The 17665-nt window shown below is 44.3% G+C and overlaps 1 protein-coding gene across 1 annotated transcript; it reads right to left on the bottom strand.

Moving 5' to 3' along the window:
* Window positions 1-9180: 9180 nt before the first annotated feature.
* LOC120033770 (zinc finger and SCAN domain-containing protein 12-like) lies at window positions 9181-17451 on the bottom strand. The gene is made up of 2 exons (XM_038980227.1): window positions 17068-17451; window positions 9181-10560 (listed from the first exon to the last, which is right to left on the bottom strand). The coding sequence occupies exons 1-2, from the start codon at window positions 17294-17296 to the stop codon at window positions 9728-9730; spliced, it is 1062 nt and encodes a 353-aa protein (XP_038836155.1). The 5' UTR covers window positions 17297-17451; the 3' UTR covers window positions 9181-9727.
* Window positions 17452-17665: the final 214 nt, after the last annotated feature.

Below are 17665 nucleotides of genomic sequence, written 5' to 3'. Positions count from 1 at the left end.
TTCTGTTATAATCTCCAACCGGCACAGCCAGAAGAGGACTGGCCACCCCTCATAGCCTGGTTCCTCTCTAGGTTTCTTCCTAGGTTTTGGCCTTTCTAGGGAGTTTTTCCTAGCCACCGTGCTTCTACACCTGCATTGCTTGCTGTTTGGGGTTTTAGGCTGGGTTTCTGTACAGCACTTCGAGATATTAGCTGATGTACGAAGGGCTATATAAAATAAACTTGATTGAAACTTGATTGATGTTCGATCGGGTTCAAGTCCCGGCTCTGGCTGGGCCACTCAAGGACATTCAGAGACTTGTCCCGAAGCAACTCCTGCATTGTCTATGCTGTGTGCTTAGGGGCATTGTCCTGTTGGAAGGTGAACCTTCACCCCAGTCTGAGGTCCTGAGCACTCTGGAGCACGTTTTTTATCAAGGATCTCTCTGTACTTTGCTTCGTTCATCTTCCCCTCGATCCTGACTAGTCTCCCAGTCCCTGCCGCTGAAACACATCCCCACAGCATGATCCTGCTACCACCATGCTTCACCGTAGGGATGGTGCCAGGTTTCCTCCAGACGTGACACTTGGCATTCAGGCCAAAGAGTTCAATCTTGGTTTCATCAGACCAGAGAATCTTGTTTCTCATGGTCTGAGAGTCCTTTAGGTGCCTTTTGGCAAACTTCAAGCGGGCTGTCATGTGCCTTTTACTGAGGAGTGGCTTCCGTCTAGCCACATAAAGGCATGATTGGTGGAGTGCTGCAGAGATGGTTGTCCTTCCTGAAGATTTTCCCATCTCCACAGAGGAACTCTGGAGCTCTGTCAGAGTGACCATTGGCTTCTTGGTCACCTCCCGGACAAGGAGGTGACCATTTTCTCAGTTTGGCCGGGTGGCCAGCTTTAGGAAGAGTCTTGGTGGTTCCAAACTTCTTCCATTTAAGAATAATGGAGGCCACTGTGTTCTTGGGGACCTTCAAAGCTGCAGAATGTTTTAGTAACCTTCCTCAGATCTGTGCCTCGACTTAAACCTGTCTTGGAGCTCTACGGACAATTCCTTCAACCTCACTGCTTGGTTTTCCCTCTGACATGCACTGTCAACTGTGGGACCTTATATAGACAGCCTTTCCAAATCATGTCCAGTCAATTGAATTTACCACAGGTGGACTCCAATCAAGTTGTAGAAACTTATATAAGGTATTTATGTTTTATGTTTTATAAATTTACAAAAGTGTCTAAAAACCTGTTTTCGCGTTGTCATTATCAGGTATTGTGTGTAGATTGAGGAGGAAAAATGTGATTTAATCAATTTTAGAGAAAGGCTTTAACATGTCAAAATGTGGAAAAGGGGAAGAGGTCTGAATACTTTCCAAATGCACTGTATGCCCCTTCGTGGCTGCGGGTGAGATGGGTGTTTTTCCCCGAGTGTGTGCTGTGCCCGGCCAGAACCTTGGACACTTACATTACACATGCAATACAACAGTCTGATTGGCTATTCATTGCTATAGTGAGAGAGTTCTGGGACAGAGCCTACAAAGCCTAAAGACTCTCACATTGGATTGTGGACACTATTACTACAGTATATTGGCTGGACAGCCGGCCTCTGACCTCTGTTGTAGTAGCGTATTCTATTAGAGGAGTAGCTACATGGTGGACCCTGATCTGAGGAGTTTCCCCTCAATTACATTTTCGCCCCGGACAGTTGGGCATCGTATAGCACCTTTTCTAGGTACGATCGAGTCAATGTTACCCCTGTCAATAAGGTCGGGACGGCTGTGCTGGGTGTTGCCTTCACTTCCCTGAGTGGGGACGGAGGGACACAGCAACTATGACTGCCCTGAGCTCAGTTCTATGGGACTTTGTTCTCTGTCTGGCCCTTACATAGTGCACCGATTAATCTTGTATTGTGATACCATATTGGAGTGATCCAATATAGTGCAACATAAATAAGGTTACGTATGTAACCAAGGTTATGTGAGCTACCGGATCACTCCAACCCTCTTTGTCGGTGATCTATGGCACCTCGAAAAAGGACATGAGGTGGAAGTAGTGCGGTGGCAGCTATTTAAGGGGTTTCGCCGCAGCCTCAGCACTACCTGGTACAAATCTGAAATCCTTACTCAGAATGTAAGGTGCCTGCGCTATATATAATATATATAATACCTTATTGAAGGATACCATATTGGATTGATCCAATAGCTCACATAACCGTGGTTACGTACGTAACCTTTGTTCTTCCTGACACCGCTATGTTCTTCTCCACGGCCCCGAATATCTCCACAGCAGCCGCCGAGAAACGCTTGGTGACTAACGTATTCAACAACTGTAGTTTGCACATATTGATGATAGTTATGAATGATGATACTTTTTTTATGTCCATTACAGGGCGTTCCAGGAATGCTCCATAGAAGCCGCCGCCAGAGATTTTTCAACTAACCTGTTCTTGGCAACGAAAATTCAGAAAGTTACTACATTCATGTTTTGTATCGAATGAGATATGCCTCTTCCATGTGTGTAGATCTTTGTTTTGGTCGCACTTTGTTACGCGCTGTCATCTACTTCTACACGTGGCCGTTGACGCTTCGCATAGAAATGACTAGTTCCTGAAAAAATGCTGGGAAATGTTAGGTGTGTGGCAGCTAAAATGGCGAGGAACCTCCTTGCAGGGTATCAAACATGGATTTAATATCTTTCTGAGTTTTCTTGTTTTTGTAGAACCACCTGCAAATGGAATCGAGAACTAAGAAATTAATCGCCAAGAAGAGGTTAGTTTAAAAAATCTATGGTGGTGGTTTGTGTGTGGCTTTCCTGTAACGGCCAGTAATGGACACCAAAAACCTTGAAGTGAGGAGGAGGATTATTTAAGATACTGTTTGAAAGTTTTCAGATGTTTTTGGAAGATGGGCAGTGACTCTGCTGTCCTAGCTTCAGGGAGAAGCTGGTTCTACCATTGGGGTGCCAGGACAGAGAAGAACTTGGGCTGAATGGGAGCTGCCCTTCTGTAGGGGTGGGAGGGCCAAGAGACCTGAGGTGTCAGAACGGAGTGCTCTTTTTGGGGTGTAGGGTTTGAGCAAAGCCTGAATGTAGGTAAGGGAAGTTCCTCTTGTTGTTCCGTAGGTAAGCACCATGGTCTTGTAGTGGATGGGAGCTTCGATTAGAAGCCAATGGAGTGTGCGGAGGAGCCGGGTGACATGAGAGAACTTGGGAAGGTTGAAAACCAGGCGGGCTGCAGCGTTCTGGATAATTGCAGGGATTTAATGACACGAGCGGGGAGCCCAGCCAACAGCAAGTCGCAGTAGTCCAGACGGGAGAGGACGATTTCCTGGATTAGGACCTGCACCGCTTCCTGTGTGAGGTAGGGTCGTATTCTACGGCTGTTGAAGAGCATGAACCTGCAGGAGCGTGTCACTGTTTTGATGTTTGCAGAGAATGAAAGGGTGTTATCCAGGGTCACACCAAGATTCTTTGCACTCTGGGAGGGTGACACTGTGGAGTTGTCAACTGTGATGGAGAGGTCTTTGAGCGGGCAGGCTTTCCCCGGGAGGAAGAGCAGTTCCGTCTTGTTGAGCTTGAGGTGGTGGGCCGAGATCCATGTTGAGATATCTGCCAGGCACGCAGAGATGCGTGTCGCCACCTGGGTGTCTGAAGGGGGAAGGAGAAGAGTAGTTGAGTGTCATCCGCATAGCAATGATAGGAGAGACCATGTGAGGATATGATGGAGCCGAGTGACTTGGTGTATAGTATAGTGACAAAATTACAAACTCGGTTATGCACATCATTTGTATACGCCTTAAACCTGTACATTTCCACTGTCTGTTTCTATCATGTAAGAAGAAGCCAGTGTTTTTCCTCTCTTGTTTCTGAGTAACTTAGTCACGAGGCCAAAGACAAAAGGGCCGTCTGAGTGACCCGTTTTTTGGTCCGTCCTGTTCTTTTCCTATCTTATGGAGATATGAAGAGAGAGGCTAGCTTGAGCAGCAATGACAATTCTATCAGCAGAAATGGGTAACAAAACTGGCATTATCACTTGTTTGTACGCTATGCTCCCACCATGATCTCACACCCCTGCTAAAATGCCACATAGACAAAAGAGGTTGTATTTTCCTATAAAGGCCGAGAACCAACTGTTGTTTGTTGGGCTCTTGACTGTTGCACCTGCTCCATTATTGCAAATCTTATAATAAAATAAGTGTCACATTCTGACCATAGTTCTTTTGTATTTTCTTTGTTTTAGTATGGTCAGGGCGTGAGTTGGGTGGGTTATCTATGTTTGTGTTTCTATGTTGGGTTTGTCGTTTGGCCTGATATGGTTCTCAATCAGAGGCAGGTGTTAGTCATTGTCTCTGATTGGGAACCATATTTAGGTAGCCTGTTTTTGTATTGTGGTTTGTGGGTGATCGTTCCTGTTCCTGTGTTCCTGTGTTCTGTGTTCACTATTTCGGGACTGTAGCGTCTTCGGTTATTTTTGTTCAGTTTATTGTTTTGTTCGTTCTTGAAAGTATTCGTAATAAATATGAATACTCACCACGCTGCATCTTGGTCCGACATTTCTTACTCCTCAGACGAGGAGAACGAAGACTACCGTTACAGAATCACCCACCACAACAGGACCAAGCAGCGTGGTAACGGGCAGCAGCAGCAGCAGCAGCAGCAGCAGCGAGATCTGGACTATACAACTTGGGAGGATATAGAAAGGTGGTCGGTCGACCAAGGGAGAGTGCCGGAGCCCGCCTGGGATTCTCTGGAGCAGTGCGAGGAGGGATACCGGCGAATGGAGTTGGCACGGCGATCAAGAAAGCGCGGATGGAAGCCAGAGAGGCAGCCCAAAAAATGTATTGGGGGGGGGGGGGGGGGGGGGCACACGGGGAGTGGTGTTAAGCCAGGTAGGAGACCTGAGCCAACTCCCCGTGCTTACCGTGGAGAGCGAGCGTACGGGCAGACACCGTGTTATGCGTAAGAGCGCACGGTGTCTCCAGTACGTGTGCATAGCCCGGTGCGGTACATAGCAGCACCACGTATCGGCCGGGCTAGATTGGGCATCGAGCCAGGTGCCATGAAACCGGCTCTACGCATCTGGTCTCCAGTGCGTCTCCTCTGGCCAGGGTACATGGCACCAGCCCTACGCATGGTGTCTCCTGTACGTGTACATAGCCCAGTGCGGCTTAGCACTGGCATGGCTACGGGGAGTATTCAGCCAGGTAGGGTTGGGCAGGCTCGGTGCTCGAGACCTGTAGTGCGCATCCACGGTCCGGTCTATCCGGTGCCTTCTCCAAGAACCAGCCCTCCGGTGGCGGCGCCACGTACCAGGCCTCCAGTTCCAGCACCCCGCACTCGTCCTGAGGTGCGTGTTCCCAGCCCGGTACCACCAGTTCCGGCACCATGCACCAGGCCTACTGTGCGCCTCAGCAGGCCTGAGTCTCCCGCCTGTCCAGCGCCGCCTGAGCTGCCCGTCTGTCCAGCGCCGCCTGAGCTGCCCGTCTGTCCTGAGCCGCTAGAGCCGCCCGTCAGTCAGGAGCCGCCCGCCAGTCAGGAGCTGCCAGAGCCGCCCGCCAGTCAGGAGCTGCCAGAGCCGCCCGCCAGTCAGGAGCTGCCAGAGCCGCCCGCCAGTCAGGAGCTGCCAGAGCCGCCCGCCAGTCAGGAGCTGCCAGAGCCGCCCGCCAGTCAGGAGCTGCCAGAGCCGCCCGCCAGTCAGGAGCTGCCAGAGCCGCCCGCCAGTCAGGAGCTGCCAGAGCCGCCTGCCAGTCTGGAGCTGCTCTTCAGTCCGGAGCTGCCCTTCAGTCCGGAGTTGCCCTTCAGTCCGGAGCTGCCCTTCAGTCCGGAGCTGCCCTTCTGTCCGGAGCTGCCTTTCAGTCCGGAGCTGCCTTTCAGTCCGGAGCTGCCTTTCAGTCCGGAGCTGCCTTTCAGTCCTGAGCTACCCCTCAGTCCTGAGCTGCCCTTCAGTCCTGAGCTGCCCTTCAGTCCGGAGCTGCCTTTCAGTCCTGAGCTGCCCCTCAGTCCTGAGCTGCCCCTCAGTCCTGAGCTGCCCTTCAGTCCTGAGCTGCCCTTCAGTCCGGAGCTGCCCTTCAGTCCGGAGCTGCCCTTCAGTCCGGAGCTGCCCTTCAGTCCTGAGCTGCCCCTCAGTCCGGAGCTGCCCCTCAGTCCGGAGGCGTCCTTCAGTCCAGAGGCGTCCTTCAGTCCAGAGGCGTCCTTCAGTCCAGAGGCGTCCTTCAGTCCAGAGGTGTCCCTCAGTCCCGTGGGCCCATTTATTAGGGTTCCCAGGCCAAGGTTGGTGGCGAGGGTCGCCGCTCAAAGGACGCTACTGAAGCGGACTAAGACAATGGTGGAGTGGGGTCCACGTCCGGCGCCAGAGCCGCCACCGCGGACAGATGCCCACCCAGACCCTCCCCTATAGGTTCAGGTTTTGCGTCCGGAGTCCGCACCTTGGGGGGGGGGGGGGGGTACTGCTCAATCAGAGGCAGGTGTTAGTCATTGTCTTTGATTGGGAACCATATTTAGGTAGCCTGTTTTTGTATTGTGGTTTGTGGGTGATTGTTCCTGTTCGTGTGTTCCTGTGTTCTGTGTTCACTATTTCGGGACTGTAGCGTCTTCGGTTATTTTTGTTCAGTTTATTGTTTTGTTCGTTCTTGAAAGTATTCGTAATAAATATGAATACTCACCACGCTGCATCTTGGTCCGACATTTCTTACTCCTCAGACGAGGAAAACGAAGACTACCGTTACAATAAGTTGTTTTGAGGAATCTACAGTCTCTGTCTTCCTTTCTGGTTAGAATTTCCATGACAATAGAGAGAAGAGGAGAGGGCCTAAAACTGAGCCCTGGGGGACACCAGTAGTGAGAGTACGTGGTACAGACACAGATCCTCTCCACGTCACCTGGTAAGAGCGGCCTGCCAGGTAGGATGCAATCCAAGGGTGTGCGAAGCCTGAGACACCCAGCCCTGAGAGGGTGGAGAGGAGGATCTGATGGTTCACGGTGTCGAAGGCAGCGGATATATCTAGGAGGATGAGAACAGAGGACAGAGTCAGCTTTGGCAGTGCAGAGAGCCTCCATGACACAGAAGCACAGTCTCGGTTAAGTGACCCGTCTTGAAGCCTGACTGGTTAGGGTCAAGAAGATCATCCTGAGGGAGATGACAAGAAAGTTGATCAGAGACAACACACTCAAGTGTTATGGAAAGAAAAGAAAGAAGAGATACAGGTCTATAGTTTTTGATGTCAGATGAGTCGAGTGTTGGTTTCTTGAGGAGGTCAGCAACTCAGGCTATTTTGCAGTCGGAGGGGACGCAGCCAGTGGTAAGGGATGAGTTGATGAGGGAAGTGAGAAGGTCTCCAGAGATGGTCTGAAGAAGGGGATGGGCTCGAGCGGGCAGGTTCAGGCGGCCTTACCTCACAAGTCGCGGATGTCATCTGGAGATAGAGGGGAGAAAGAGGTCAAGGCATAGGATAGTTCTGTGTGAGTGGGACCAGTTGACTCAATAGCCTGAGTGAATGAGTAGCGGATGTCGTCAACCTATTTTTCAAAGTGGTTGACAAAGTCATCCGTAGAGAGGGAGGGGGAGGGAAAAGGAGAAAAATTGTGAGGGGAGGAAGAAAATAACTTGTCTGTCGGCCCTGCATTAAAGACCAAAATTGGTTAAAGAAAATTGTGATAAATAAAAGTATACCAGTTTCATTTAAGGACCAAAAAATTGACAGCTGTCCATATAGATTGCAAAATAGTTGAGAAGAGATTTTTGATGTACTGATTCCATGGCACATGAACTGATACACAAAATGACGGTGGATTCAAAACAGTGTTTTTCATTTTTAATTATTATACAAAATTCTTGCAACCAATAGAATGTTATATATATATATATATTACAGTACCAGTCAAACATTTGGACACCTTTTTACTATTTTCTACATTGTAGAATAGTGAAGACATCAAAACTATGAAATAACACATATGGAATCATGTAGTAACCAAAAAAGTGTTAAACAAATCAAAATATGTTTGAGATTCTTCAAAGTAGCCATCCTTTGCCTTGCCTTGATGACATCTTTCCACACTCTTGGCATTCTCTCAACCAGCTTCATGAGGAAGTCACCTGGAATGCATTTCAATGAACAGGTGTGCCTTGTTTAAAGTTAATTTGTGGAATTTCTTTCCTTCTTAATGCGTTTGAGCCAATCAGTTGTGTTGTGACAAGGTAGGGGTGGTATACAGAAGATAGCCCTATTTGGTAAAATACCAAGTCCATATTATGGCAAGAACAGCTCAAATAAGCAAAGAGAAACGACAGTCCATCATTACTTTAAGACATGAAGGTCAGTAAATGCGGAAAATGTCAAGAACTTTGAAAGTTTCTTAAAGTGCAGTCTCAAAAACCATCAAGCGTTATGATGAAACTGGCTCTCATGAGGAATGCCACAGGAAAGGAAGACCCAGAGTTACCTCTGGTGCAGAGGATAAGTTCATTAGAGTTACCAGCCTCAGAAATTGCAGCCCAAATAAATGCTTCAGAGTTCAAGTAACAGACACATCTCAACATCAATTGTTCAGAGGAGGCTGCGTGAATCAGGCCTTCATGGTTGAATTGCTGCAAAGAAACCACTACTAAAGGACACGAATAATAAGAAGAGACTTGCTTGGACCAAGAAACACGAGCACTTGACATTAGACAGGTGGAAATCTGTCCTTTGGTCTGGCAAAACTTGATGATCAGAGATAGGTGGGAGGGGTTGAGTGGAGTTGAAGGGTGGGTCTAAAAATAACAAGATAACTCATGTAAAATATACAGTGTCCGTAAAATGTGTATAGTTTCAGAACGTATATGAAACAGCACAGTTGGAAAACATATGGCAAATAGAAATCAAAATTGGATGGTGTTCAGAGATATATGGGAGGGGTTGAGGGTAGCTGAAGGAAGGGACTAAAAACAAACAAAAGATAACTATTGTAAAATATACTGTGTCCGTAAAATGTATATATTGTATATATAAGATGGAAGTAGAAGCCTAAGTGTTGTTGTCCATTAGTTTACTCCAATTAGGAGAGGGATGGTAGGGTTAGGGGGAAATAATCAAATTAAATATATATATATACAAACACACACACACAAAAAGATATATGGGGGATTGGAAATGATGCAGACAATTACATTGAAAGCAACAATCTGTCTGCAATATTAAAGCTGATCCCCCCCCCCCCCCCCCCCCCAAAAATGAAATAAATATAACATACAAAATATTTGCTGCATTATATAGTCAACAAAGACATAATAGGCTACTTCAATATTCTAACATGCAGACAGAAGTACAGATAGAAGATAGTGGCCCAAATATCCTGTATGTCATTGTTAATCAATTGAATATGAACTCCTGTTGTTTAGGAATCCAAGTGTGTGCTCTGCTAGACACAGCTGTGACGACTTCCTGAAGCCAGCAGTGCAGGAGTTTGATTAGGCTGAACCGCGGTGCACCGGACTATGGCCTGTCATGCCCGTGAGGCAGCCTGGTTTCAAAAAGGTTGCAATCACTTTTCAGCCGGGCCAGCATTGTCTAATTCCCTCATTGTCCTGGCCGGTAGGTATCCAAAAAAAGTGAGAGCTAAAATGAGCTTACAAATCTGATACTGACTGATGTTTTATCACTCCTCTCACATAACTACATTTGTTTTGTTGTCAAGTGCCAGAAAATAGAACATAACAAATTATTTACAAGTTGGATGTAACAAGAAATTCATGTGAGTAATCATTTGTTGTTCTCACTTCAGGCTGAAGCTTTTGTGTGAGTGCTCATATGAGACTTCAAGCTTCCTTTATAACCAAAGCATTTGCCACATTCTTTGCACTGGTAAGGTTTCTCCCCAGTGTGAACACGCTGATGTAGTCTTAAATAGCTTAATGCCATGTAACCTTTCTTGCATACAGGACAATTATATGGTCGCTCCCCTGTGTGAACTCTCATATGCAATATCAATTCCATCTTCTGGTTGAAGGATTTGTCACAGTCTTTGCACTGATAAGGTTTCTCCCCTGTGTGTATCCTTGAATGGATGGTCAAGCTTCCTTTCTGGTTAAACATTTTGCCACATTGTTTGCACTGATATGGATTATCTCCTGTGTGTACCCTTGTATGTCTGTCCAAGTCGCCTTTCTGGATGAAGCTTTTGTCACATTGTTTGCACAGATAAGATTTCTCTCCTGTGTGTATCTTTGAATGGATGGTCAAGTGTCCCTTACGTGTGAAGCTTTTGTCACATTGTTGACACCGATATGGTTTCTCCACTGCAGCAGAGCAGTCTGGATGAACTGAAAAGGGCTGATCACTGGTTGGTTCTGGTACTATGTAGCCCTCTCCATCAGGTTCTGTTTTGATGTCTTCAGTTATGATGATAGGTAGAATACCCCTCTCTCCATCATCCACAGTTTGGTTTTGGTAAAGATATGAGGGCTGAGGTGAGTCCTCCTGACTGAGTCTGAGCTCCTGTTGTTCCTCTTTAATCTGTGTGGGTTCTGGGTCCTCCTGCCCCAGACTGGGGCTCCACTCCTGCTTACAGTTCTGCTGCTCAGGGGGAACGGCAGGAGTCAGTACCTGGAAGTCTGGAGGGAAAAAATATATCTTAAACAGGTGCAACTATGCAGAAATCGCTCAGTCATTTCCTGGTTGCTAAAATTCTAATAGTTTGTATTATTTCAGTTTAAGTGACAAAACAAGCAAGCATAGTGTAGCGAATCATTGTACCATCTAAACTGCTGTGAAATATATTTTCCATAACCAAAAATATTGTATTTTCAGCTGTTTGAAGCTGGTGTAAAAAAACAAAGTAAAAACTAAACTTAAGAATGGGAAGCAGAGAATTAATGAGCATAGCACATATATAACAGATCTACCGCTTCTTAGACTTGCTTTCAATGAGAATGACAGATCTATAACTACATTTCCATGTGAATTTGGTCAGTTGGCCAAATAATTACATATTCCAGCTTTAATAAAGTATCAGAAATTTTGTTTCTGTGCTCAAAAATAAGACGATTTTGTTGACTAGTCTACACTAAACAGCACAGAAAAGACTATAAGGGCACTCCTGATCTGCAAAAATTTATTTTATTTCAGAATTAGTTAAAATTAGTTTAAGTTCAGTGTTAATTAAGGTTAATGGTTTGGTTAGGGTTAAGGTAAGGGTCAGTTTTAGATTTTGGTTAGTCGTTTACGGGTCAGGAATGTCCTTAGAGCCGCTCCCCCAGCACGTGATTTATACAAAGCAATGTTGGTGAACCAGAGTTTCGTTCGAGGGTGCTTATAGCCAGAGGAAGGGTTTCCACAGCCACAAAGTCAAAATTGGCTCAAATGTGCTTTTTGATATTTTTGATATATTTTTTTAACCTTTATTTAAGATTAGGCATAAAGTTAGCAGTGTAGTTAAATTTAAAATCTCATTTTATGACGAGACTTAAGAAATAGGAGGGATTGATGACTTTGAGGCTGTGGTATCTAGTGACGACTGAGGAAGAGACGAAGCTCTTTAGCATGGGAGAGGCTATACGGACGAGCCTGGTGCCCAAAATTGATGACGTATGTCGTGCAGAGAAGAGTTGAGTGGGGATGAACGGATTCGGTTCAGTCAGTCGTCCTAATCAGCCCTCCTCAGCTAGCTAGTTCTATTTTGTAACGGGTCACCAAACAACCTATGCGAAATCACGCGACGTGATTGAGATGCTTGATATCAAAGATGTTTAACGGCACGCCACATCCTTACTGTACCCACGTAACCTGTCGAGAATTGTAAACTTGTTTGCCGAAGTTGGGACTCCATTCCATTGTTGATTTTTTTTTAAATGTAGACGTTGCCGCAGTTGTACATTTTCGGTGAAAATCACTACAATAAATGTGCTTTAGCTGTCACTCTGGCCTGATATTGGCAATTGGCTAGACTATCTAGCTACCTCCCTCTCCCTACTGCAGGACAGCAGTGCTCGGCAATCAAGAGTGAAGGACAGACTGTGCCCTGTTTTGTTGTTGCCGGGTTGCAGCGCAAACTCTCCCCGTTGAGCAGTAGACTCCATCATGGTGACATCCAGATGGTTACTACCAAAATTACACATTATTTATCGTGCAGGTTGCTATCCTACTTGAAATATAATCAAGTGGGCTGGAACAAATTGACGAAGTATCTTCCGCCAGCGACATGTGATACAGATGCACGGTGAAGCAATTTTACACTGTTCATCCACAACGGTGTGGTGAGATAAATCCGTAATCCAACGGATCCAGTTAGGAGAGTTTATTTCAAGGAGCGCTCCATAAACCACGGCCCAGTGGGCAGAGATAAACATGGACTGGGACACGTTTTAATAAGTAGAACCTCAAACTGTATACGACTCAGCGTTGTTTCCCTGTTACCAACTCAAATATATTTGACTTAAATCAGACGAAATTACCTGCAATACACTGGTCTCAAATATGTAAGCATAACACGGCTACACAGAACCACGGCAGTCCCATTTTAAATTGAGAGGCGTTTCTTCCTATTAAAACGTGTCCCACTGCAACATGCCTAGCAATGTTCTGGGGCGTGGCTAACGGAGCGCTCTTTGAAATAAGATCAAGTAACGCAGTATTCCAATGGATCGAGTTTGTCGTCACGTTAGCTAATTGGCATATTAGGGTGATATCCAGATGGTGACCAATACCACAAGTTATTTCTCCCTCGCCCATCGATATAAACATCACTGTCTTTTACACGTTTAAACTAGCCAGCATAAACTTGTCTCAGCAGGATGACTGACTGAACTAACTGAACCGAATCCATTCGTCTCCACTCGACTCTCAACTGCGCGACCACGTCATCAATTTGGGAACCAGGCGTGTTTGTATAGCCTCTTCCTTTTAACATATCACAACATGTCACATGAGCAGGGTTGCCATGCCCGTGGTTTTCCGAAACACTCGGGCTACTTGGATAACGATGTTGCGGGTGAATTGTTCGTGGGCTGCTGGTTTTTGGCCCACTTTTGGCCTACTCTGCACTGCGGCCACCATCGCATTTCTTAAAAAAAAATAAAGTATATATATTTTACTGTGACCGGTTGCTGCTGACTATCAGGCAGTGAGGGAGGCTGTTACTGAATGAGTGGTGGGGAGGGCCGGAAGGAGGTGTGACAGAGCAGCAGTTCTTGAGTCTCGAGTGCTGCGCGAGTGGACATTTGAAATGGCAGTTATGGAACTCCCTCTCCGGGAAAAGTCCACAATAAAAAACTGACATTAAAATGTGGAGAATGACACATTGGCATATGTTGACCATCAAGTAGAGTTGTAATTTCTATGGTTTTGTAGGCTACTGTAGCCTCCTACCATTTGAAACAAAAATAGTTGAAATGACGATATCATTGGAGTCATTGCAAATCAATTTGTGCCACTTGTGTAGCATATCTGGAGCTGGTAAACGGATTTAATAAATAGCCTATAACTTCAGGTTATTTTTGTTGTAGCCTTGTGTTATTATTAATTATTAATGCCCATGTTTAGTTAATTCAATTGGAAGTTATCAATTGTGATCTCACAGCTCTATCGCAATTGCCGATCAGCTGTTGTTAGAATGCATTAGATTGATTTAACAGTCAGTCAGAATAGGTTACAGGTAAAAAATAATAAACACTGGCTGTTGTTGACATATTAGTTCATATCCATATTAATATTTGATTCAGTGATTGAAAGTACGACCCCATCCTTATTAGCCTTTTCCAGCAGGCTATTGGGCAACAAGCACTTCTTACCCCAAAATCGCCTTACTATATGTTGAATAAATTAGTCTGTCAATTTGAACGAAGCAAGCTGCTAAATCGTTCACTTTACATCTTGCCTATCAGGGGCTATAGGCTACATGCATCTAGCTAACCAAACCATGCCAAAGTTGAATTACAATCATAAACCCAGATGTTAGTCAGTAGCCTATGCCTATTGAAATGACAATCCAATATCGCAAATAGGCCTTTTATAACGGTTTGTAGTCTGGCACAACGGGTTGGGGAGTAATGGATTACATCTAATCCGTAACATGTAAGGGATTACAACAAAACGGTAGCTGTAATCCGTTACATTACCAGCAAAAATATTGTAATCGGATACGCATTCTTTTGAAAAACTAGGTGATTACTTTGTGGATTACTGTTAAATTCAGAAAGTATGTTTGCGGATTTTTTTTTTTTACACTTCTGTTCTCAATGGCATTCAAATCAGCATTGAAAAAAGGCGCAAATTTAAATTTGTTCAACCCAAGCGAGTCTGAACAAGTCAGAGACCACTATGACACCAAAATGGGTTTGATGGATCGCGGGAAAAGAGCAGGAATAGGCTTTTGTAGGCTACAGTCCAAGCCATGTCTTCCAATGGTGAGACTGTTGTCGGCATCCAAAGATTATCCAACTTGAATAAACGCTTGGAGGTAAGGATGACAGCAGTGGTGTAGTCTACGGCGATACAGATATCACATATTATTGATATCTACATAGCGCAATGATGTGAATCACACTGCTGCTCTAATTTTATATATCTGCGCCTTACGGATCGTGGTTGTTGTGGATGGCTTTTCACAAATCTAAATGTGTATTTGAACCCAATAATGGTTGAATTCAATAAGTTTAAGCTGCCTATCAATCATTGTTTTTGAAACCAGTGGACAGCCAGTGAAAAATGTGCTCTTGCAACAGCTGCATAGTGTGGATCCAAGCCTATGGAATAAAAGTGGGGCTTTTATTGCTCAATCTAATTCATGCTGGTAAAAATAATAATAATCAATAGGCCTACTGGACACATGCTCAAACGTGCACACTTTTGATAGACTTAAAAGTGGCAATCTGTAGTTGCTACATCCATTTTTGGATTTATAAATTATATATACAGTACCAGTCAACAGTTTGGACACACCTCCTCATTCCAGGGTTTTTCTTTATTTTTTTACTAATTTCTAAATTGTAGAATTATAGTGGACATCAAAGCTATTAAATAACACATATGGAATCATGTTGTAACCATCAGATGACCTGGCCTCCACAATCACCAGACCTCAACCCAATTGAGATGGTTTGGGATGAGTTGGACCGCAGAGTGAAGGAAAGGCAGCAAACAAGTGCTCAGCATATGTGGGAACTCCTTCAAGACTGTTGGAAAAGCATTCCAGGTGAAGCTGGTTGAGAGAATGCTAAGCGTATGCAAAGCTGTCATCAAGGCAAAGGGTGGCTACTTTGAAGAATCTAAAATATAAAAATATATTTTCATTTGTTTAACACTTTTTTGGTTACTACATGATTCCATATGTTATTTCATAGTGTTGATGTCTTCACTATTATTCTACAACGTAGAAAATAGTAGAATAAAAACCCTTGAATGAGTAGGTGTGTCCAAACTTTTTGACTGGTCCTGTATATATATATATATATATATCTATCTATCTATATATCAATTGATTATTGAAGAATATAACTTATAAATGCCTCATGAGCTTTGTTCAACTGTCACATTCCATGAGAACCCAAAATATAAGCTTGTTTTACTCCAATGTTTCTAAAACATTGTAAATGTAAACAAACACTGTAAAGCCTCTTAACATGGTTAAAACAATATGTTTTATGTCATGGATGGTCAGTCCTTTCATCCATAGCTGTCTATTAATCTGAGAGTGGTTACATTTCTCCAGGCCGATCCCTCAGCTATTTACCAAAACAGAGGCGGGGCGGCCGTTTTGTTATTGTTTCATCTGTGGATTTGCCCTTTAAATAGGTGCATATTATCAAGATATCAACGTGTCACCAGCAAAAAGGTCAACAATAGGCCTATAGCAAATGCAGCATGTGGCATTCATTTTTCACATGTAAATAGCATTTTTCATTAGTGCTCAAAGCATGCCATTCCAAGAGCGCTGCATTTATTTTCCCACTCAAATCAATGAGCCCAATCAGTCCTCCATGACAACAAAATCATAAACAACAGAGCAGTGCTGGCTAATAAGTCCTTAATTTTGGGGTCATGCTTAGGTAAAACAATTTGGATAAACTATCCTTCCATATTTCCACGTCCTATTCTTGAAGATGAAGGTGTATAGCATTTATTGGAATGACTGGAATTCTGATAGACTTTGGTTTTTAATGTAAAGATATAATTGAATCGTATTATTATATGTAGTAGAAAGTGAATGGTTAGAAGAAGCCGACATAACCAGCCCTATAAAGTAACATTCAACATCCATATATGGCCAGCTATGTAAACTTTAACATTGTTTTATTCTGCAATAGATGTGGCTCAACAGTTAAATAAAGGTTAAACAAAGTAAACATACATTTTTGTCTTCTTATAATGCCTCTTAAGGGGAACGTGACGGAATGTAATCATATTACATTCATTACTGAGTTTGGGTAATCCAAAAGTTACGTTACTGATTACATTTTGGAACGGTAACTAGTAACTAATGGATTACATTTAGAAAGTAACCTACCCAACCCTGCTGGCACGTAAGGACACAACTGCCAGAAAATAGCCTGAAGTTCGTCCAAGTGTGTCTGTCTTGCGCAGAGATTGTCATCCTCTGTCCAACTTTCATCACTCAAACTCTTCTGTCAGATTTATCTATAGTTATACACATGCGCAAATGGGATTGATTTACAATCATAGCAGTCAAACGAGTTAAATCGACATCCGTTGATGGAAAATGATCTGGCGAGTTTAATAAGGGCGATTCATCTTTCCTCTTGCGACATGTTAAAATTCCTCAATTACATCACGTTAGCTCGCAATAATTATTATTTTCATGCAAAACGAATTTTGATTCTTACGTCGTGACGTGGATATTCCTTCTTAATTCGCTCGATAACGTTATGGAAAAAGGATAAACGTGGCAAATCCTCTTTTACTGCCCCCCCCCCCCCCAGATTGGGGCTAGTTTTCAGGCCTTGTGGGCAGGTTTTGAGTAGTCATTGTCTAGAAATGTTAGCTAGACCTGGCAACCCTGCACACGAATGACTCCCTTATAAAATAACGGTTAAAAAAAATCGAAAATAAACATGAATCTAGTCTATTAGTCAAATCTCGTTACAACAACAGAATGTTGTACGAACCTGCTCTGTGTAACTTTATCTCTGGTTTGCTAACCAAATCCAACAGCCTGCGTAAACGCTCGTTCTCCTCCGCTGAACGGCAGATTTCTTCCTGATACTCTGCTACGGTCTTCTCCACGGCTCCGAATATCTCCACAGCAGCCGCCGACAAACGCTCGGTGACAAACACATTCAACATCTGTAGTTTTGACATATTAGCAATGGTTATGAAAGTAGCTTTTCGCTTCATCAAAGAAATGTTGGTTGAAACCTCTATCTCTGATTCTGCTTAGCGTTCTTCGTCTTCTTCTTCTTCGATGAGATTTAACGGCGGTTGGCATCCAATAAATGTTGAATTACCGCCACCAACTAGACTGGGGTATAAATCTTTTATACTTTACATGAAAAAAGTAAAATACGGTACCATCTAACCCTACACTCATTACAACCCCACCACCCTATTCCACTATTTAAACCTATGTAGTCCTACCTCAGGCCAAAAACCTGGAAGGACGGGACACCTAGTTTAGCGGCTGGTAGCAACCTTTGGACAACAATAGACCAGTGGAGGCTCCTCAGAGGAGGAAGGGGAGGACCATCATCCTCAGTGAATTTTATA

The sequence above is a fragment of the Salvelinus namaycush genome, chromosome 40, assembly GCF_016432855.1.
Source record: "Salvelinus namaycush isolate Seneca chromosome 40, SaNama_1.0, whole genome shotgun sequence".
Classification (NCBI taxonomy): Eukaryota; Metazoa; Chordata; class Actinopteri; order Salmoniformes; family Salmonidae; genus Salvelinus; species Salvelinus namaycush.
This window is presented reverse-complemented; position numbering and strand designations above follow the sequence as displayed.

What these genes read in the sequence shown, in the direction of transcription:
- LOC120033770 (XM_038980227.1), bottom strand. Translation starts at nt 17,296, where the DNA reads ATGAAGCGAAAAGCTACTTTCATAACCATTGCTAATATGTCAAAACTA. An exon ending in GATAAAGTTACACAGAGCAG is followed by an intron (nt 10,561 to 17,067) that starts GTTCGTACAACA and finishes TTTTCCCTCCAG; the next exon opens with ACTTCCAGGTACTGACTCCT.